The 23159-nt window shown below is 38.4% G+C and overlaps 1 protein-coding gene across 3 annotated transcripts in view; it reads right to left on the reverse strand.

The window, feature by feature from the left end:
• Window positions 1-10845: 10845 nt before the first annotated feature.
• Window positions 10846-23159, reverse strand: part of SIPA1L2 (signal induced proliferation associated 1 like 2) — a 98482-nt gene continuing 86168 nt past the window's right edge. For 2 of the 3 annotated variants that reach the window (XM_026053349.1, XM_026053350.1), the window contains exons 18-22: window positions 22330-22461; window positions 15988-16041; window positions 14935-15058; window positions 13557-13638; window positions 10846-12013 (exon numbers count right to left, since the gene is read on the reverse strand). In XM_026053349.1, the coding sequence (XP_025909134.1) occupies window positions 11867-12013; window positions 13557-13638; window positions 14935-15058; window positions 15988-16041; window positions 22330-22461 (539 nt within the window). In that variant the 3' untranslated portion in view covers window positions 10846-11866. The remainder of the gene's footprint in view (window positions 12014-13556; window positions 13639-14934; window positions 15059-15987; window positions 16042-22329; window positions 22462-23159) is intronic. The other variant, XM_026053351.1, reaches the window with a different exon arrangement.

A 23159-nucleotide genomic window follows, 5' to 3' on the forward strand; every position in this document is an offset into this window, starting at 1 on the left:
CATGAGAATTAGACCTGTGCATCCTCCCACAACATGTGAAAGAAGAAGTAGAGATTGCRCTTTCTATTTTTCCTCAATAAATCCCTGTCTAATCATTTAAAGACTTTTAAAGCAGTTTTTGTTATTATTTTTGCTCTCGTCTTTGAGCATCTCATTTGCCTTAGCAGCAGTACCACTCACTCCAAGAATATTGAGGAATATTTTTATGACCTTGAGATGAAGTCACTCTGAGAAGTCGTGCACATTTGATTATGGTTAATTTAGAGATTGTTGTAAAACATAAATGTTTGGTCCTGCAGTTACTCTTGGGAAGCTCCTGAGTTCATTCCCTAAAAGATGAAAAAAATGTACAGACTGGAAATCAAGGACTTGGTTTCCCATTTCGAAAATAGGACCTCTATCATAAGACCGACACTATTTCTACTTCACAAGAATTTTTTTTTTCTTTTCTGCAATGGGAACCCAAAATACAGCATTCAGACTTCAGCTATATTGGCCTTCTTCCACAGCAGTGCTTGAAACAGGCTTCTCAAAATGGAAAATGGACATTTGCTCAGCAATGATCACAGAAACTTGTGATTTCGCAGAGACAWTGTGACTTTGGCTGTCATATGTGTATAATGAGGCAAGTAACAGAAACAGCATTTCTTGTGTCACATTTTCAATATGCCCATATATTCACCTTATATCATAGCCAGTATATTGGCCCCAACACCTTGGCTAACTAATACAGCTCTTATCACAATCTTCTTTCTACTCATTTGATTTTGCTGCTACACTCCTCACGCGTTCTCAAGCAAAGTATCCTTGAAGACTGGAGGTCAGGTTGCATCCAGAGCGGCAGATTCTACGCTGATAGCATGTCCAATATGAGGGAGATTTCTGCCCTCAGCAAGTTTTTCAAATGAGATTATTGATTTCACTTTGCAACCAAATCAAAGTAGATCACATGGCTGAGCACAGTGGGATTTCATTTGTGCAGTAAGGACAAAAGGTGAAAGTTTTTCTGTGGAATAGCAAGCAGAACAAGCAAATGAAGAACCTTCTAGTTTTGAAACCCCTAACTCTCTTAAGCATTATCAAGGAAAACAGGGAGCAGCAAAAACTCTAGTTCTTTGAGAAGCCCAAAGAGTTTTGATTGCTTACAATGATTTAAGTTTTTTCATGAGATATTCACTTAGTACAAGATCACCCAGTTCACACTGCTAATCCAATCTAGGATTTGAGAACACAAAGTCCAAAGTGGCCTTCACGTTTGAGTGGAGGACATGGGCAGAAGACAAAATGCAAAACTAGTAAGACTTTTTTTGAGTTTTAACATATGAACATTTGCACCATCTCCAAATAYTGCTGTTCCTAAACCCTTAAACCCTGCCCTGGATAAGTTACTGGAGAAACACATACAAGAGAAGGCATAGTTTACACATGTTTAAGCATAGTCTTGTAGAGAGGATCTCATTTTGGAGAAACAAATACAATTGTTTTCACAGTGGGTATCTCACGCCTTGCTCCCATAATCAGAGTTGGATTRTGCGCCATTTGTACCCCCAGTTCACTCTGCCACCAGTACATTCACCCTGGGCTAATGGGCTCAGCCAGCAAACCAGAGGTGCTCTGTTCTCTGCTTTCCAGAGGGAGTTGGCAAACTTTATGCTCCCTAGTGCTAGACTAGCTCTCCTGCTGCAGAATCACTGCAGCATCACAGGCATGCTCTGGAGGGCTCTCTCCCTCCTGACTGAAGATAATGCCTTTGGGTGGTTGTTTCTATTTGAAATATACTTGTATTTCTCTGCAGGCTCTGAAGAATGGAGATTTAACCCAGCAAGTGCRGTAGCATGGTCTTCCCAAAGACAGCTTGGTAAGTCAAAATATTCCCACAGAAACTCTTCTACATTTTCAAATGAGCAAGGGTAACTCAGTTACATGGTTCCTCACCTTCTGCACAGATCAGTGGCTCTGGCATTTCAGCCTCTTAGGATCCAAATCAATGTCTGCAGCAAGGAAGCCCAGAGCGAGGAGAGGGAGCAGCAAGCAAAGTTACCTCTCTCAGCTACTCTGGCTCTTGAGACCCTGGCTCTGCTGCCCATGTAATCTATAGTATCATGAAGAATGATCCAAACAACTCCAGTAACATGATCAAAAGAGTATAAAGATCTAGAGGTGATTCAGGGTGTTGGTGCCATGGAGTCTTCCACCTTCTCCCCTGCCTCCTCTACAGCCAGGGGAGCCACTGGAGGAGCTCCTAAGGACCAGCTCCCCTTGCAGCATCTGAAAATGTAACTCCCATTAAGATATTTTCTGCAGTCGCTATATTTGGCTACTAGCTGTCCCCTTTGGCAAAAAGAAGCCCAGAAACATTGCAGTTTCACATTCACATTCCAGTGTGTCAGAACTAACATCCTCTAGAACAACAGTAATTAATCTCCGCAAGGCATTTGTTTATTTTTGCTCTTTACAAACTTTCAGTTTTTAGATAAAGATCCTTGTTATCAACAACTCATTGATCACTCATTTCACTGTGTGACCTTCTGCTATGCTGTGACTGTAATTTTAAAAATGATCAGATTATTTATTGGCTACTTGAATTATGTAAGATATTAAGTTTCATTACTATGCTCTGGAATAAATACATATTCAGATAAGCCTTAATACTCAAGGGTCACTTTCGCTTAAAAGATGAAAAAGAGGTCAGAAATTCAATGTAGTGTGGCAAAAAAATCTTTAATTCCCTTAACATGGCAACATCTACTGGTGCCACTAGTGTTAAGGCTTGCATCAACATTTCCACTTCAAGTCTTCTTTGTAGAAATCTGTAGTTCAGTCATAGAAATTTGCTGTAGGCAGAACATGTCATACAAATATTCAGCTTAGAACTAATTTTCTTTAACATGTTTTAACACCTTCCAAAACAAACAAGCAAAGACTTTGGCACTTTTAAAAACAGCCTTCTGTATCTTAATCTAAACAAAGGGCTTGATTCAACAATGAGTTCCTCTAGTTTGAGGCTAATATAAAGTATAATAACATTAAATGAATTGAGTTACTCTGGAAATAAACTAGAATAACATACTGCAAGGTCAGGCTCAAAGACTCTTTGTCTATTGGAAATTCTATATACCTCTAGTAGATTCTGTTTTAACATCAACCCAAAGCCTCATGATTTCTGCTTCTCATAATAACTTGTCCAAATGGGATAGAAAGCCTGTGCTAAAAAATTCTTTTTCCAGGTGATCATATAGCATTAACTGAGGCATTCAGCCACACTCCAAACCTGTCTCAGTCAAGATAAATTAGGTGAATGCATCTCACATCCCCTTTTTTTCTTTCATTCAAAATGAAAAATGACTTTTGAGGGATAATGCTTGTGTAGAACACAAAACAAAACTGACTTCAAATAATCTGAACATTGATCTCACTTCCTAAAGGGATCAGGGTGTTTCTCATTTCAATCAAGATGTTCATAAACATTAAACAAAACAACAGAAAAGAACAAGTAAAAACTCTAGAAAAGAGACTATACTGAAATATCAACATTTGAGTTCCTTATTAGATGCTGTTTTATATTGAACAGCAAGAGATAGGACTTGTCAGAGAGCGACTAAACTCATAGAAGCTACATGATACAGGTCAGCTGAATCCCAGCCTATAAACATCTGCTTTTCTTCTTGAGCTGTATAGAAGAAATACAGGATTAGTTCAGCCGTAGGAGGCTTCATTTGGACAGATCTCTCTCTCTAGTAGAAAGGTGAGATGGTAACTGCCCCACATCCTGTTTGGCTTTGCAGCAAATAGCTGGGTGGTACTTGAGAACTGTCTTAAGCAAAAGGCAGGATCACATTCCTTCCGATAATCGCGCTGCTTTGAGGAGTTTTAGCTTAGGTGGACCTGACGGAAGATATGTCTCTCTGTTTCTTGCTTCAGTATCTGCATGACACCAACATTTCTGACTGTGTATTAGAACCATGTGTGCATCTGGGCTTGTCTTTACCCTTGTCACTACCTCTAATGATGACATAAATAACAAAGCATCTCCTCTCCTCAAACSCTAGACAGACAAAATCCCAGATGTAAGCAACCATCCATATTGCCACAGAGGATTAGGATGAGGGGGAACAGGAGGAAAAATGCAGAACTGCAGCGCCACATACAGTGGCAGAAAGTGCTGTGCCCTGCATGTAGGGGGTAATAATCACTGGTGAGGTGTCACCTGGCCTGTTGTTGTCAGCTATGTTCTCCCCAGTTCAAGAYAGACGGTCATAAGCTGGAGAGAGCACAGCAGTGGACTACTGAGATAGTCAGAGGTCTTAAGCATCTGGCCACATGGGACAGCTTAAGAGAGTCAGGCCCACTTAGTCTGATAAAGAGGAGACTAAGGGATGATTTAATAGCAGCCTATAACTATGCATAGGGGATTTATTAAGATGAGAGCCAAACTCTTGTTACTGCCAGATGATCAAAGGTCAAAGGCCATAGATGGTGGCTTGGGAGATTCAGAACATTAGAAAAAAAATCTTTGCTGGGCGGTAATGTAGAATACAGGTTTTGCAGGTGGGCTGTGCAATCTCCACCCTTGGAGGTCAGAGCCATGCCCAGCCTGATACAGTGCTGGTGATGGTCCAGGAGGTTGGACAGGATGACCCCCAGATGCTATTCCTTTGACCAATTGTAAGTTTTSTTAACTGACAGTAACTGAAATGACTTCAGAAAGAAATGTGGTTGCTCAGAAAGGAGAAAAAAAGCAAGTCTGTGCATGTGTGAAAAATGGAATCTGGACCCTGCAAATCCATCAAAGTAAAATGAAGAATATGTATTTATAGATGATGGACAGCATTTGTGTTTCTGGCAAAGCTGTCTTAGTRGAGTTTAAAGTCTTCAGGTGAAAGTGAATAAAACAAAGCAGTCTCATTAGAAATTGGAATCATCTGTATTTTCTATCCTAAGTTGGGATATAAAGTCCCAGTAATCTAGGGGTCATAACAGAGATATAATTTTTTAGATRATTTAATACCTTATACATATTGGGATTAAAGCTTTCTTTAAMGGGATAGAAACTGTGCAGTTGACTTCTTTTGAATGCCAGAAAAGGCACTTTGCACACATTGAACAAAACTCCTGTGGTTACATCCAAAAGAACTTAGGAAGCCTGAACCAATTTGTTTGCCACTAAATAAATTTCTATAATCAAGTCCTGAACTCTCTCAGGGCTCCCGTGATCGTTTGCTAAAAAATAAAACCACATTAAAAAACAAAAAAAGTCCTATTTAGCTCATGAAGACTGGCTGGCTGAGGAACATATTTTTTTCTCAAGATATCTGAAGTTTCTTGAGCACTTTTTCCTGGTTGATGGATTTAATGAGACCAAGCTGTTTATATTTTCTCAACCCCACTTTATTTCCTGCACTTCCAGCTGCAATCTACAGCTTGGGCTTAATGCTGGTAACACCAGATTTTCCAGAGCTATCGCTATATGACTGCAAGTAAATGTCTCAAAGGCACTTAGGTAACCAGGAAGGGCGGTATCTGTTTTATTGGCATATTCACTGCTTATTGTAGGTGCATTGCGTGCTAGTGCAGTTTAAAAGGCAGCTGAGAGGAAGGCAGCAGCTGGCACCCTCCCTGGTACGCAAGCAAGGGGCTTGCTCCTTCATATGGGGCAGGTGAAAGTCTCTGGAACAAGGGCAGGGAGAGACAGCAGGGACCTGTGGGCTGCAKGGAGTCTACCGAAAGGAACGGGAGGCTCCCGACCAAGGCTCCAGAACAACCTACAGGCTGCCAGGGAAAACGACCCTTTCTTGGGGTGTCAGACGGACCATGCAATCCAGGACGCTACTCAAATTTTCACAGAACAAGTAAGAGAGGAAAAAATAAAAAGGCTTTATAGGCAGGGAGCGAGGATTTATTTTTGAACACTGAGGAAATCTCCGTCCCTTCGAGGATCAGAGGATCTTTGTCAGAATTTACCTTGCTCTTATCTGTACTCTAATTAAATCCCCCATCAGAGACTGAAAGCCCTTTTGATATTTCAGGCACACTTCCTTCAAGAAAAGAGTGTAGGAATATCTGCCGCTAAGCTCTGATCATCTTAGGATCCTGTCAGAAGAGCTTAGCAATCTAATTCTCATTCATGACTCTGGCTAAGGGGTTCAGGATCTTTATACCATTAAAAAGAAGTGTGCATTTCCACATCACTTAAAATAATGCAGCTTGGCTATTTCTGAAAACTTTCCTTGAGCTGAAAAGTTGAGGAATTATGCAGGGAATTTGTGATATTATTTTTTTCTGAAGCATGTGGACAAGTCATTAGTACCATATTGTTACTCATTTACTCATTTAATGTGGTTTGTGCCTGCATGGCTTGGGAGAACATGTGGTGCATTCAGGAATTATCACTGGCCTGTTAAATATGCAAGCCTAGTTATTTCTCCCTTTTTCTCCCTTTGAGGATTATTAAGACATTAGTGTGATATCATAAACTGTTCAAAATGAATGCTCATCTGTGTTATTCTGCAAACTGATTTCACTTTCTATGCTTAGCTTTCTTTCAATGTCTCTTCTATTTCTGTTTCATTTTTTWAAATAATAATAATAATAAAATAGCAGCGGCTAAACTATATTGGGTTGCTCAGCAATATCAAATTAGGATGGACTTGAAAGGAAGGTACCTATACACCCTCTTAGCAAGAATTCACACTTCAAGTTCCCAAGAGGATTTTATGCATGAACCTTAATAAGGCTATTTAGAGATGATGAAACTCTCTTGTCAGAATCCCTTTAAAGATGCTCGGTATAAATATCAACAGTCTTACCGGACAATTGGCAAGACGTTAGGAGGCTTATTGCATGCTGTGCTCTGAAGCTATCTCGTTTTAAAGAGCAAATGACTCATTTAATAGATACAGTTCTGTTGAAAAAACATTCTTCAGTGCTTAGCAAGAACTTTAAACCATATTAATATGAGAAATCAATGATCCAACAAAATGTGGACTACCGAGGTCATGTCTAATAAAGACAGACTTCAATTTTATTTTCATATCGTGTTTTTGACCTCATTATTTGACCTCATTATGCGGCAGGGTTTGGATATAATTCACCATTCCACACAGAGACTGATTCTTTTTCACTTGCGCCAGTTTCACTGTCTTCAGTAATTTCAGTGACATTAATCCTGATTTACAATCCAGGAATTGGATGTAGCAGGGGAACTGGATATCCCGACATGTTYAAAGAAATCAGTCACCCAGTATATACAGGCCCACAAAACACGGCCCAAGCCAGTGGTCATTGCCACTGGAGTCAATGCCATTTGGAGTATTTCAGTCTCTGTGCTACACAGCTTCTCGTGACTATATGACATCAAAATACACATGAATGTGCTCAGTGTTTGCTTTTGCCTTTGAATGACAGCAGCCTCATTCCTCATTGTCCAAGCCAAAGCGGATGAACTGGGTGAAATGGGCAGAAAGGCATTTCCCTCACTGAAAACAGAGTTAGCTCACGCCTGTATGCTGACTGAAAGAATGCTGAACACATTTTTATACCAATTAATACCTCTGTTTAGGTCCTCCGCTCATATATCAGTATTTGAATAAACAGAGTTTGATTTGTTTAAGTGCTGAGCAACTTTGAAGTTCCTCTTTAAGCTTGAAAACAGGACAATGCATAGGAAAGAAAAAAAGACAGTCATACACTTAAAAAAATTGTACTGACCACAAAGTGAAGTCATTCCAAATATAAGTGAAGCAGCTTTCAGTAGGGGCCATTCTGAAGTCCSTACTGAAAAAAGGAGTTTATCTAGTTTTCCTTCTGGTTCCTGTGCTTGGATTCTCACCAAGAGAAAAGCTAGGAAACAAGGGGTGGGGGTAGAATTTTATTCTCACTCCGAGGAAGTGTGTTTCAGGAGGAACAGAATGAAAAACACAACCTGCGTGCAATTGAGAACAGAGCAAAGATTGACTGACTTTCCTGCCAAAGTCTTTCCAGGGTTGCGAAATTATGTATTTCCCTCTCATTCTGCCTAACCTGCTCCCAAACATGCAGAAGYGAGTTTTTGTCTGCAAAATGGTGCTTCTGAGTGACAAGCCATTCTCTCTCCTGCTAGTTTTTACAGTGAAAGACAGAAGCTGGAGTAAAGAACAGCTTGTTTAGCAATACTTGGATGTATCTGATGCTTTCAAATAATAAAGACACCAGCTCCTGTGTTGCACTGAGTTTCTCAGATGTTAGAACGAAAATTATAGCATGGTGCTCAAAAAATGCTGGCATAATAACCTAATGCATTTAACAATGCTTTTTTTTTTTTTTTTTTCAGAGCAAAAATCGCTTTCTAAGCAATTGCCCTACAACAACCTCATTTGTTTGGATTACAAATACTTCAAGTATTTTTTTTCCCCAAACAACTTGTTTTGGGGCACAAAACAATGAAGAATCGATTTGGGAATTTCTGTTAAATAAAGCACAGATGATGTAAAAAGTTTCTGTATAAAGCTATTACGTGCTTACCAATAGGCATCTACAATGTGATTATGCTCTCAAAGATAGAAAAACACCAAAAAATATCTCTGATCCTGGTAATAGCAGCCTTGGAAAACAAGTCATTTACTAAAGTATGGTCCACATAGTGAGAAATGTCCACAACACATTTCAGTAAGGATCTGCATGGAAATTAAGGGTCGGACTTCTAAGGCAGGACATTTTGTGATTTTATCACAACTTGTACTTTTACAGAAGTAAAACTCTTTTACACAAATAACTCCTTGAGTTGGCTCACGTGTTCAGTTTCTGCATCTCAGTGCTTCACAGCATGGCCTGCTGTGCTGCAGGGGCTTYGCTGATGTTTAGAATATGTCCATAACTGTTTCAGGTCAGATCAGGAACACATCTTGGAAGCCAATTTCAAGTCATCCCCACTTACTGTGCTTTGGTTGATACTGTGGATTGGCGCTGGAGTCCAAAGCCCAGATTCTTTTTGGATGAAATTAAACCAGATCCCACCTAATAAACTACTCGAACCACTAAAGGCTTTTCAGTCACAGGCCTGGACAAGAATGTCTGAAAGAAGTCCTCCCACTCCCCAAAACTGGGTCTTCAACGTTAAATTGTTCTCCTGATCCACATTAGTTGCCAAAGCAGTCAGCCTCTGCCTATGCTTGACTAAAAGGGACGTTTTTGTTAGCARTAAGTTGCTCGGAGTATTTAAAAAAATCAGATAACAAAAGTGCACAACAAAATGCACATTACCCATGTCAAATCCAATTATGGTCTCTGATAAATACTGTATTCACATGTCTTAAAAACAATAACAGTCCAAACTAAAAACTCCTTCCCCTAGGTAAAAGTCACCTAGRGAAGAACCACCTGGCCCCACCAAAACTGCTTTAGTGAGCAGCTGCTCACCCAAGGGACTAAGATATTCCAGACAAAGCTTTATATTACATTTGAAAACAAAATATTTCAAATATGTGACGGGAAAACGAGAAAGAGATACTGAAAATCCTTCTGCATAGCTAACTATAATGTATTTTCAATTACTGAAAGAGACTAATAAGGAAATAAGCATTGTACTAATAAATGCTAATACAAACGCAATAGCATCCCTTCAGAAAAAGCTTGTTAACGAGTTTATTTCAGTTAGTACAGCTTTTCAGAGAGAATAAACCTATCCTCAAAGACGCATTCACAGACAAATTGTGCAGGTTGCTCAGCACTTGCTATTTGGCAAGGTCTCCAGCCAGATGGGTTTGCTAATGACTGCTGCAAGGTGTTCAAATCTGATTTTAGTGGAACACTTGACTGCCATGTTTAATTACTCTAAGTTAATATAGCTTAATGGACATTATATGGTATTTAGGCATCAAGAGTTTTTGATGAAAAGTACAAAGACCAAATAGTCTTCTTCATCTGGAAAAAAACATACCAAAGCCTTAATTCCCTGCTTACTTATGACCATTCCTAAGAGAAGTCATTCAAACTAATTACCACAGCAGAAGCAGAAATTTGTTCAACTTACAAAAATGTTTCTTAGCCAATATATAGTAACAATGGATACAGACTATTATTTGTGTCAACAGAATATATTTCTAAAATATTTTATGATTTTCTCTAGCTTTGCCAGAATGCATTCAGCTACTGAAAGGAAACTGAGATGTGGCCATGATCTTTAATTATTTTTTCTTTTGGAAGCATAACTTTAAAGGTGCTCATTAGTTCATCTTGTAAAAACTAAACTTTTTGGCATAGATTTTAACTACATCGCTATATATGAAATTATAGCAAACCAAAAGGAATATAGTGTAGTCGAAGCTATTTTCAACCTGCTATTCTGCATCTCACAGAAACTAACACTGCAAACATATCCTTGATTTGGGCAAGTGGATGGCGAGCTATTTGCTGTTAACGATGMATTTAAAATAATAAGAGAAAATCTGCTACCTTTTGAGAACGTTTTCCTTCGGTAAAATACTACATATTTTTGAGTAAAGCAGTGTTCTCCTAGGCAAGCACTCGAGCCTGTGAACACTCGAGATGGCAGCATTGTGGGGCAGGGGGCAAAAGCCTCCTCCTGCACCACAGGACAGAGACCTCTCAGAGCCCGGCTCTGATAACGGGAACAAGGGAGCCCGGGAGCTCTCCAGGGAGCTCTCTAGGGCCGGACTCTCCCTGGCCCCAGGTGCTGGCTAAGAGGGAGCCCAGGGGCAGGGCATCCTCCCAGCGCGCTGAGCAGAAACCGAGCGGGCAGTGAGGGAACTGAYGCCAGAAACACAGGATAAAGTTAATTTTCAGATTTATATTTTTAACATTTATTAAAAAAGCAGGATGTATGTTCATTTCAAATTAAACAGTTAAAAATGTTAAAGCATACAAACAAATCCGTTGTGTACTAGCAGCATCCAATTGTTAGAATTTCCTAGAACTCCTCAGTACAGTCTTGGCAAGCTAAAAATATTACAACTTGCAACCAACTGACCTCACCATAGTGCAGATAAAACAAACTTTATAAAATTAACAATTTAAGGTTAAATAAGCTTAAATAAAGGTGTTAAATACAAGACACTTAATCAAAGCTTCTGTACAAAGATAAACAAATTTGGCATTGTACAACTGATCGGCTGGCTCACACCATACATGTTTTCCAATAGTTAAGCAGTGTAACTGTTTTAGCTGAACATCAACTATACAAAAGTAACTGAAGTTGAGAGCAGGCTAACCCCTGTGAGCCATTTACAAGGCATATGCATCTTTAGAAAATCAGGACACTGTTTATATTCAGGCACCATTTGTTCCTGCAAATAAATAATCTCTAATGTATCTGCATCCAAACTAGTGTTAAACACATCAGTGCTAACATTTTATAAACACAGCTTTGTGACTATTCACTATACCTCCATTCTTATTGCTATGACRATGTGGACTGTGGAAATAAAACTACTGTACATACAAAAAAATAGAGCACCTTTTAAACATTAAAGTATATGTCTGGTTATTCTTTTTATCTTACAATACTGAAGCCCAAGCTAATGTAAATTGCTTTAACATTTCACCAATGCACCTGAAATGCAGGAACTAACCCCCCAAATATTCCTCTTCAGGCAAGCCCCAGCCAGAGCATCTTCTAAAAATGTCTAAAATGACACCAATAATTTTTACATTCATCTTCACACAAACAAACATCTGCTATTCTCTGCTTTCTTCATAGGAATCTAAAGACAGATGACCACAGTTCTCTCTCCTGTTCAAATGAATAAAGCTGGATAGAGAATTTAGCAGAAACACCTAAAATGGATTGTGAACACAGTGAAATTATTACCCCGCTAATYCAAAAATACAGCCGTTGTACTGTTGAAGTAAGGATTTTCAAATGGCCCAAACATTAAGATTTTTTGTCTATCGTATTGAAAAACCATTCTGTAAATTTCCTCAGTTGAGCAGCTGCTGTTTGAGACTCCTCTTGCAGTCTCATGTTATCTTGTCTCAGATGCTGCACCTCTGCTTGGAGAACTGCTTTGTCCTGTTTTTCCTGGTTAATGAAAGGTTAAGTTGAATCAAGTGAGCAGCCATAATGACAACATTTATTTTTGTTGCTAATATTTCTGTGCAAGTCATACAGCTRTAATTTGTTCAGCTCCCTAATCCATCATTACAGCTACTAACTGTAATCCCAAAATGTGCTACGATGTTGTTTTGAGGAGGAAAAAAAATCTAAAAAGAAATCTAGATTCTACTTCAGTACAAGAATTTTGGAAGTTCATTAAACAAAAGACTCAAGCACTAGAAGAATAAGAAGCTCTCAGGTATCACCAGTGACACCTAACAGGTCAAAACATAAGGATTTGATTTCAATCATATAGTAAGTAACAGAGCTGGTTTCAGAAATTTCCCTTACATGACTATTTTCTTACCAAACTTTATCTCTTTTAGCAGTCCTGGTACTGTTTCCAGCTCAGACATTAGACAGCAAATGAGGCACAAGTCTCTCAGAATGGCTGTGGCTGAAATGAACCTCTGGAGATCATTTGGAGATCATTGGTGCCCTTCTGCTGGGCACTGCTGAAAAGAGTCTGGGCTCATCATTTCTACACGCCCCCCTTCAGAAACTACACACTGATGTGATCCACCCTCAGTCTTCTCTTCAGAGGCTGAACAGTCCAAGTTCTCTCAGCCTTTCCTCATAGGTGAGATGTTCTTAGTCTTGGTAGCCCTCCACTGGGCTCACTACAATAGCTCCATGTGCATCTTGTAGTGGGGAGCCCAGAACTGGACACAGTACTTGGCTTCGGCCTCACCATGGCTGAGTAGAGGGGCAGGATCACCTCCCTTGACCTGCTGGTAATGCTCTTTCCAATGCACCCCAGGATACCACTGGCCTTCCTGGCCACAACAGTACCCTGCTGACTTACAGCAACTTGTTGTCYGTTGGGCCTTCCAGGTCCTTCTCCGCAGAGCTGCTTTCCAGCTGCTCAGCCCCCAGCCTGTACTGGCTCAAGGGGTTATTCCTCCCTAGGTGCAGGACCCTGCACTTCCCTTTACTGAACTTCTTGGGTTACTCTCTGCCCACCTCTGCAGCCTGCTGAGGTCCCTCTGAATGGCAGCACAGCCCTCTGAAGTATCAACCAGTCCTCCCGGTTTGGTATSATCAGCAAACTTGCTGAGGGAGCATTCTGTCCTTCACCCAGATCATTCACCACAAGACAACATGAATGATAAATCTGATGTTAACTACTTAGCAATAGTGCCTATGTGCATATTCCTACCCATTGTTAAATCCAAGATACCACAGGTGAAATGGAGATAAAGTACCTCATGTTCACTCTGGGWTATGACTACACGTGGCCTAGCTATTCTGGAGTAGTTAATGCAGCAACTTGTTCACACAACCATTTCCATGGACCTTTTGTGCCTCAATCACTGTACTCTACAATTCATTCATCCTCCTCATGTTATCTAGTTTAACTGATGGATTTTTTCAAACTTTTGATGAACTCTGCATAGAAACATAGCTATTAAAACTGGAGAATAATGACACTGCTAATGTTTTTTTTTTTTTTTTTTTTTTTTTTTACCTTTCTCAGGTCAGTTTGTAGCTGCCGGAGGATCACCTCTAGCTGGTTCACTTTTCCAGTCAGCGTAGTGGGAGCATGTTCCCTGTAAAATAAATGACTACATTACTCTGTGCGAGTTAAAAACATTCCCCCTGCCAAGGTTTGCAGAATCATTTAGGTATAGTTGGGAAAATACGGATAAAAACACTAACAGTGGAAGGCTATTACTGAAGAAATGGCATAAGCCATTGCTGCAGTACCCAAAATTTGATAGTGCCTCTCATGCTCATCAGGGTGAAATTACCATTGATTTAAGGAGGAATGTTTTAGGAATCATGTGCACATACTTTCACAGAGCAAGTCAAACCCTCTGCTAAATGGTGTGTTCAGTGCATTGGTTAACAAGCTACTTTCTGATAAGGGCTGCAGTCATTTGAGGCAAGCTGCAGCAGCAGTTACTGTAAATCAGAAGAGCTGTTAGAATTCTTTTGTCTAGTCTGTGTTTGTGCCATTTCCACTAAAAGATAAACCTATGACTTTATRAAGACAAATATTTTGTTTAAAGGTCAAGCCACATGAAATATTGCCTCGGGTTAATCAAATGCATGACTGAAAGAAAATACTGAGAAGAGTTGCTCTTTCTGTGTGACAATAAGCACTCTGGGAGTGCTTCATACATGTTATAGGTGAAATTAGACATAATGTGAATTATTTTGGCTAGAAGAGAGAGTATGTAGTTACGCACAAAGCTGAATCAGCTGTTTTGTGCAAGTGTGCAAATTGGAGAGATTTGCCCATGTTAGAAGTGGAACACGTTTAACAGCCTTTTGCAATTCTTACTACTTATAGCTAGTAGAAAGATGTGGTCTTAGAAGTCATTAAAAGAAATATTCTTTACTATGTAAGTTAAATTGTGTAAAATTGGCTCAAATTAAAATGTGATAGACTAACAAGCATGAAGACTAAAAGCTTTATTTTTCCTCCATTTCCTTTTCTTCTAGTCCTGCTGCTGAAAAGCAATGCTAATCAAAGTCGTGTTTTTCTTTTACATTCTACTATTAATGGACAAATTCTACTGTTGAATCTCTATTTTCCAAACAAGTATATTCTCCATGGCAGAAACGACAAGGGAGAAAAAAAAGTATAATCTAATTCTTTGCTGGAGCAGTGGGTGTGAGAAATTAGGATAGTTATGACACTAGAAGTCTTCTTCAGCCTCAATTACAAGTTTTCTTGATTCATTTCTTTTTGTATAAACAGAAAATTATGGACTGGCAAGTAGCTTCAACTTTTGCTTGAACATGAAATCATGTTATCTCCTGGAGCAGCTGCCGAAGTTCAGTAGATACACCACTAGCACCTGCTGAACTGAAAGAAATTTGCTCTAACTGTGACATACCCAGCAGCCTCGAGGAAATCTTTTCCATCTGGGGGACTCTCATCCAATTGTAACTCTTGTGCTCCCTCCAAATCCTGCACTTGCTGCATATCGCTCAGGGTGCAAAAAGATGCTACTCTCTGATCTGTAAAAAAAAAAGTGATGTAAAGCCATGTGTAAATAGGGACATATATACCAAATCAAAGCCTATATGGTTGTAGCTTTCTAGGCACAATTAGAGAAAGTTTCTCCATCACTGCTTTGAAGATAAGCAGCAGATATAAAGTATATTCCAGTTAGTTGGTTTCCCAACATCTGCATCCAAAGACAACCTCAAAGCCTATTGTTTTGCATGGATCAGCAGAGCAATACAAATTTATTAGGACCACTTAGTGCTGATTTAAACAGTAATTTGGTCTTGATGAAATCCACAGAAAATCTTTTGAGAATTCAGGGCCACCACCAGTGACAATAACAATTCAGCAAAAGGTTTGCATTTCCATGGATTCAAAACCATTAAGATTCCTCAGGAATGTACACTGCCCAGTTTATACTGTTTTACTGTCTCAAGCATTTGCAGAACCTCCTGGTAATCTGCATACTTGAAAAGCAATAAATTAAGGCTCTTTTTATCAATTGAGTTTTTGTCATATGTTTTACTAGGACACACCATTCTGTATGTCGCATTTCACTGGAACATAGTCTAACAAGCAAAAATACTATTACCCATAGATAGACAGTGCAGTTGCCAAAATACACCAATCACAACATAATAAAACTATGCCATGCAGATCATCATTGCACGCAACAGGAGTAAACGATGCATCCATTACTATTTACATTTTCTTCTGTAAATACCCCGTGTTCTGCGGAGACTAATTTAACTGATTTCTGTCAACAAAACCCATGCCTATCGGTTTTATATAAATTCTGGCCACAACATGCCTGCCTTGCCCTTTCTCCCCTGCTCTGCCACCCCGCAGGCCCAAAGCTTGCATTACCATGCAAACGTGCAAACATAGCAAATATGAAAGAAAGTACAAAAGGTAAAAGTCATCAAGCCCAGATCGTCACCTAGAAACGGCGTGTAATGACAGAGCGGCCCAAGTTCTTCATCTGAGTCAAAACCTGGAATAAGATTTAGAATGTTCCTATGAACAAGGTTGACCATCTCCTCTAAGGCAGCTGTGGCCCGACGTTAGGTTCGCACACGGGGCGCTCCCGGTGCAGCTCGTGCTGCCTGTCACCCTCAACCTTTCAAAACCATTTTTAWACAACAGCAGCATCACAGCAAAGTAGGAGATTTTGTGCCCCGTGTTTCCCATACCCAATATGGTAACACACAGCACGACAGCCTGGCACAACACATAAATGGACATTCCTCCCTCCTTTGGACTCTAAGCACCCTCCTCAAAAAAGTGACTGCAAGCCAGATCACCTTAACTGGGAAGAAAATTCTGTTTGAAAGGTTTAATCAAATAAACACAGGAAAATAATTCATTAAAGAGCTGTTGAAAGGTATTTTTAAATAATCACTTAAGGCTGACAACTCTTTATATAACAGAGTTAARTTGCATGCCATTTTTTATCCATTTTTAAAGATCACGGGTGATTTTTTCCTAATTTTATCCCTTTTCCGATTAGCACTGGACCTCAAACAAAGATGATTTTTTCATTTATATTGACAGCAAAGTGAGAATATAATTTTAAACTCACAATCAATGACATAACCTCCAGAACTGGAACACCTTAGTTTGAACAGATCTACATAGCAAAAATAAGTTAAAACTTGAAAGTAGTCTTTAGGAAACAAAACTGTATAAGCGATCCATCTGACCAAGGCATTGGGCATAAGTTTGATGTACACATCTAATTATGTGTTTCACTTTTACATTTTGTTCAGCTTTTCATTATCCTTGATAGAAGAAAGCAACAAATATTGCGCTGCTGCTATTTTTTCAATGTTATAACTTCATTAATGGCCAATAATATATGTATGATACTGCCTCTGAGACAATTTTACTCCAATATAAAAATATTGTTTTTTTCTCCTACTGCTGAGTAAGCTTAATTGAAGAGAATGGTCACTTGTCTGTCTCATTGCAGTTAAGAAATTGCCAGTTATGAAAATATTTTGTGGGTTTGTTCTTCCTAGCAGTCTTTGAAAGCATGTTTCCATGTTTCCTTGACCACTAAAAGCATGTGTATAAAGGGATACATGCAGTCATTAGTGAAACTGCATTATGAATTTTTAAAAACAATATTTTAAAATATTTTCAAAATCTTCCTACAGATTTGGGTTTTTTTTGTTCTTTAACAGAATAGGTTTTGCGCTCCATGCATGAAAGTGGGAGCACAACTACCTTCATTAATAGTTAAGTGTTGAAAGAAATCCTGTCTCYGACTATGATATTACAGCCATACACTCTTGTTTTCTCGAGCAAATGAGGACATCTTCAATTCTATTGATGAAGTGCAAACTCAACAGAATAAAGTACATAATCTCATAGCTCTATTTTTCATCTAGAACRCCCTTGTCAAGTTACGGGTAGGAACCATGCATGGAAAACTATCCGAGAAAATATACTAGCGTTGTCATCAAAAGCTTAAGCAACAGATGACTTGTGAAAGACGCAAAGATGAAACACAATCTGTCTCACTTGAAGGCAACAGCATGTATAATTGTAACCATACAGAATTTGAGCCTAGCTTTGCACTGTTTCAGGCTACTACAAAAGCCAAAAAACCTCCTGGCAATTTTCAGGAAGTAGAGAGCAGAAAATGCTAAAATAAGTATGGTTTTTAAGGTAGTCCTCTTCAGTATCAACATAAAGTATCAAGGAAAGATATCAAGGCATAATGTACCCACACACATATACTGACTTTTGCACTGATGCAAACAGGAGACACACAGGTATGCATTTGAAATGGTCAAAGGTTATCTAAATATTTTCATTTTTTATTTTTTTCTGGAAATTTAACATACTAAGTTGGCAAAAATAATTATTTATTATGTCGAATGCTTCACTTCCTCCTCATTATGTTTTCTGTAGCATTACTTGAATTACGCTATGAAGATTTTAAGTGGAAATGCTGAAACCATATTAATTATAGTAGCACAGATGTTTCTGCAAAGATAAACTAGAATTAAGAAATGTTGCATTCTGACTGGCATGACTAGTAGACAATCATAAAAATAATGTGGAAAAATACCTCAGTGGTTGAAACCACCTGATTTAATGAATCAAAACTGGAACAGTACAGGGACTTTCTTAGGCTGTTTATCCCCACAATATAATTTACAAGCTACTTAACAGTTTTCTTAACCACATTATTATCTATTTATAATCTTTATACAATATATAAATATATCTATAATATTTGTGTGAATCCTTTCATCCTAGAATACTAGGAACAGCTATGGACATTTAGAGAGGCTTCTCTCTTTGCCCACCCCAATTTTCTACATGATCCAAAATTAACTAACAGCTTTAACATAACGCACATCTTCAAAGCCTGTCATTCTTTCCTAAGTTGGAAAGCTAGGAGAAGAATAATATGAGAATTAAAAAAAAAAAAAAAAAAAAAAAAAGTCTCCTTCTTTCTTATCATTTTCTGAAATTTCTTTGTTCTCCCTGCTCTCATTTGCTCTCCAATTTATTCCACAAATCTCCATATCTTTATGTTTATTCAGTTCAGCATGTTGTTTTCTCTCTTTGTTTCATTAACTTCTCCTTATGCCCCCAATTCCCCTTTCTCAAACACTGCTGCTTCTCTTCTGCTGTGCAGGCGCACCCAGATCTCTGCCTATTTTTTACTGCTTGTCTCAGGACTGGATGCAAGCTATTTGCACATCAAATGAGTGYGTCAAGTGCTCCCCGTTTCTCTCTATAGCCTACGTGAAAGTAAAAATAAAGACACTTGGAATATCCTATCACAGAATCACAGAATGGCTGAGGTTGGAAGGGACCTCCAGAGATCATCTGGTCCAACCCCCCTGCTCCAGCAGGGACACCCAGAGCAYGGGGCACAGGGCGGCATCCAGGCGGGTTTGGAAGATCTCCAGAGAAGGAGACTCCACAGCCTCCCTGGGCAGCCTGTGCCAGGGCTCTGGCACCCTCACAGTGAAGAAGTTCCTCCTCACATGGAGATGGAACTGCCTGTGTTTCAACTTACATCCCTTGCCCCTTGTCCTATTGCTGGCCATCACTGAGAAGAGTTTGGCCCCTTCCTTCCTACATTCTCTCCTCAAGGATTTGGACGTGTTGATAAGATCCCCTCTCCACCTCTTCCACGCATGAAGGAAATGGAAGGGCAACCCTTGCTGTTGATTGCATGTGCGATTGCATGGTAAAGATGATCTCTGTGGACACTGTAGAGGCAGATGCCTGACATGCAGTGGAAGGCAGTGCAAAGACTTGAACAACACTGCCCAAGGCCAGCTTACACACACTGAACCTCAGTTGAAACAGCTCAGGCACAAGACCTTCCACACAAGAGTGGAGCAACCCTTGCACATCCCTCCATTGCACTGGGAAGACCCATCTCATGAATAATAAAGGATTTTCARGAAAAGGGGGAAGTCAGCATTCAGCTCCTTGCAACTATTCTGGGAAAAAAAGCACTTAAAATGAAATGCTCACAATGTGAGAAGCAGCAAACTCATGGTACTTGTAACGCAAAGAAGTCAGCACAGCTTCTTGAGCTTTTTCTGAGCCACTCAGTCCACTTTCATGGTCGTTCACAGTTTAAAAACTTGCTCTACATAAGAGCAAGGCTTCAGTGAGATGCTGAATGAAAAATTTTCCTGACTCTCCAGATGGATTAAAAAAAAAAAAAAAAGCTAAAAATGACATCCCTCTTGTTTCATCTATGAGTAAATTCTTGGTCAAGAGGATGGCTGCAAAAGTCTTGCAACTGTATTTAATTCCTAATCATCTAACTCCAACACTACAAACCTCTAAATAAATGGTATTTATAAAATCTAATAATATTATTGTAACAACATATATAGTGTGTGTATATATATTATTTTATATATATATTTAATTTAAACCCTGGGTACAACCACATTTCAAGAGAGGCAGAAGAAAACAGCAATGTTTCCTTACGGATTTTGAACTGATAAAAATGCTTGGGTTGCCTGTGTGCAGGCTGGAGAGACTAGGGGCAAAAATTCTGACTCTGGAATCAACTTGGTAATTCTTTTGAGGCACAGAATGATGTTTTGTGCCTAGGGTCCAGCAAAGAGCACAGAATTTAAATACTAGCTTGCTAAAACTCCATCATTAATTTATTAGTTCAGTGTTAGTCCTATCCATTCTTAAATCATTTTTAATTGCAGGGATTATTTTGTTATTTTAGGATACTTCCTTTTTTTCCARTGATGCAGCGTAAAAGTGTTTTTTCCAGTGGTCACATTCATATCCAGTTCATTAGGAAAGTGGAAATAGTTCTATATTYCTAATTATATGGTCTTATGGTCAGCCACTCTTTCTCACATTGATAAAAGCAGATCAGTAGTTCTAAGCTATTTTTAAAACYACCTTCAAGTGACTCCCCAGTTTTAAAGGACAGTATTAAAACAGACAAAGACACAATATCTGTCAATTCATATTCCATTATTTTAAAAGCAACCCATAAGCCACATTCCCACCCAGTGAATTTTTCATGATATGCCAATCRGAAAGTAATTTAAAAAGAATAATTAATTGTAAGACATAGTATGCAGAAAGCTGACCAAATGTGTTAAAAACACACGATTCCTAATCAAAAGATTCAGAATGAAGTATTAGTCAAAATATTTTATAAATTATCTAATATATGCACGGATGTCTCCATTGAAGTGTCCTAAACAGAAAAGAATCAAAAGAAACAGGTAAATACTTCCTCCCTAAAATAGGGCACTGCTTTTAGCTATGTTTTTCTAGCTCTCTCATAAATTCAAATACTTATCATATTCATATAAGATTTCCAAAGAGAAGTTCCTCAAAGTGATTCAATATTTTTATTCTAATTCTATTCAAGAAGTAAAAAGAAATAAAATATATACAAGTTTTTAAGAAAAAAATCTTGAAAATAGCAGCATAACTAGTGCAGAAGTTTTTATATATAGTAGTTAAAAATATTCTTCACATACAAACTTACAAAGTGTGTCTTATAAGGATCCAAATCTATTTTCAGATGTTTTAGATGTGGTTAACAAATATCAGAATTTTCCTTGAGCAATTTAGCAAACATGCAGGAACAGTTCTCCACCTTTGAGCTTCACAGTACTTCCTACCAGCTACATGCTCAACAGATATATTTAAGTACTACCAAACAGAGATTAATGAATATAAAGTTAATCAGTTTAAGAAACAATACACTACTTCAGATGGCTAATCATCACTGCTCATTAGTTTCTTGAAATGTTAATATTGACATCCAAATTACTTTAGTAAGGTGATCTGAACAGCTTTTTATCAAATTGAAATTTAATCACTTCATACTTTGAGAAGAACTCAAATCACACTAGAAATCTGATTACCATGGTAGCTTCCAGTTGGGAAAAAAATGCAAGAACATCTCATCCCTAACTCCACCAACAGCTTTCCTCATATAGGTAATTCCTGCATCTTATATAATTTTATGATCACTATGAAAACATCACTATCGTTATTCTCATGCTCTTTGACCTCTCATATCTTYACTAATAAGAGTAATGCCAATCAACAAATGGCAGAGATTTTAGGACAGCACAATGATCTAACCAAAACATCTTACAGAAACAACTAAACAGTTAAATATATAACTGTAGAGATCCATATATACAAATTAAAACAAATATCCACCCCTCTCAGTTTATAAATTAAGTATGTATATGTAAGTTTTSTAAGTTCAGCTGTCGAAAAGCTAAATAAGTTTTTTTTCTTTAGTTAGCCTGGATTTATAATTGTATAATATAAACTTGGCCTTGCACCTGGAATTCCAATACTGGAAAACATAGCATTTTTGGTGCTTTTTGAGAACTTTGAAAACTGAGAGGGATAGCAACACCGGACAATACATTCTGGACAATACATTCAAAGTTTATAAACRTAACACAATAAATCCAGGGAAGTGCTATTCGCAGTCCCATTTTTAAGTACTTAACTCAGGTAAGCTTTGAATTGCTCCCTCAAAGCACTTGATTTTTCCAAGAGATTATCGAGGGAACTTAGGCTCCTGAGTGCATGACTTGCAGCTAAGATAGATACTCTATCACCCCAAACTGTCATTGACAAACTTTGCCACTGAAAAGTGAGACAGCCAAAAGAACTAAAGGGCTACAGAGGCCAACACTGGATTTAGGTAATTCAAAATGTGGCTACAGAATATATTAAAAAGAAAAGTTTCTGAATGCAACAGTGATCTTTATTCAAGCTTTCCTGTTACCTTCAAACGCTCGTGCAGCATCTACCAGGTGGGACCAGTCTAGCCCTGTGGCAGTGTCTGGCAGGGGCATCAGGCCAGGATCATTGAATTTGGCTTTATCAGATAAGGACCCATCTGAGAACCAGAATTCATCTAAACAATAAACACAATAATTAGTCTTCCTATAACAATGTTTATAATTATTTTTGAAACTAAAATAATGAATTGTTAAAATTTATAAGCAAAGCATGCTAATCCTCATATTGTTTCTCGTGCAATACTTAGCATGTGTGGAACAACTGTTGAACTCAGGCAGCATAAGAAAAGGAGCATCTTTAATGACGTTTCTGTGCCACTGCACACATGATGTGTTCATACAGGTTTCCTGTGATTGCTGTCAGCAGGCAGCATCTGTTCTTAAAGAATCCCATATAAAACCTCAGCACTGAGCACAAATATTTCTAGGCAGACACAATCATATTTTTAAGAAGACTGTGAAAATCCACTTGAGATTTACATGTAGAATTTTATATTGAAACTGAGACATTTCAGTTCCAGAAGCAATTTCAAAACCATATCTTAATATCTTTGTAAATTCTAGCCTATACTCAGAACTCACTTTCACACTGAAAATACTACTCTATCAGTTATTACTCTCTATATATCTGTAAAACAGAGGAAGTAGGACTTGTGTATTCATCGCTAGATTCATGAGCTATATCTCACAGTATGCTAAAGAGACTGTGTACTTTTTGATTAATGTACAATATCTAAAGATAATGTAAACACAGCCTACAGTTATGATATCTTTTAGAAAGATACACATACATGCATCTTGAGAAAGATGCACA

Source organism: Nothoprocta perdicaria, unplaced genomic scaffold, assembly GCF_003342845.1.
Source record: "Nothoprocta perdicaria isolate Ctin4 unplaced genomic scaffold, notPer1 scaffold_99, whole genome shotgun sequence".
In the NCBI taxonomy this organism is placed as follows: domain Eukaryota; kingdom Metazoa; phylum Chordata; class Aves; order Tinamiformes; family Tinamidae; genus Nothoprocta; species Nothoprocta perdicaria.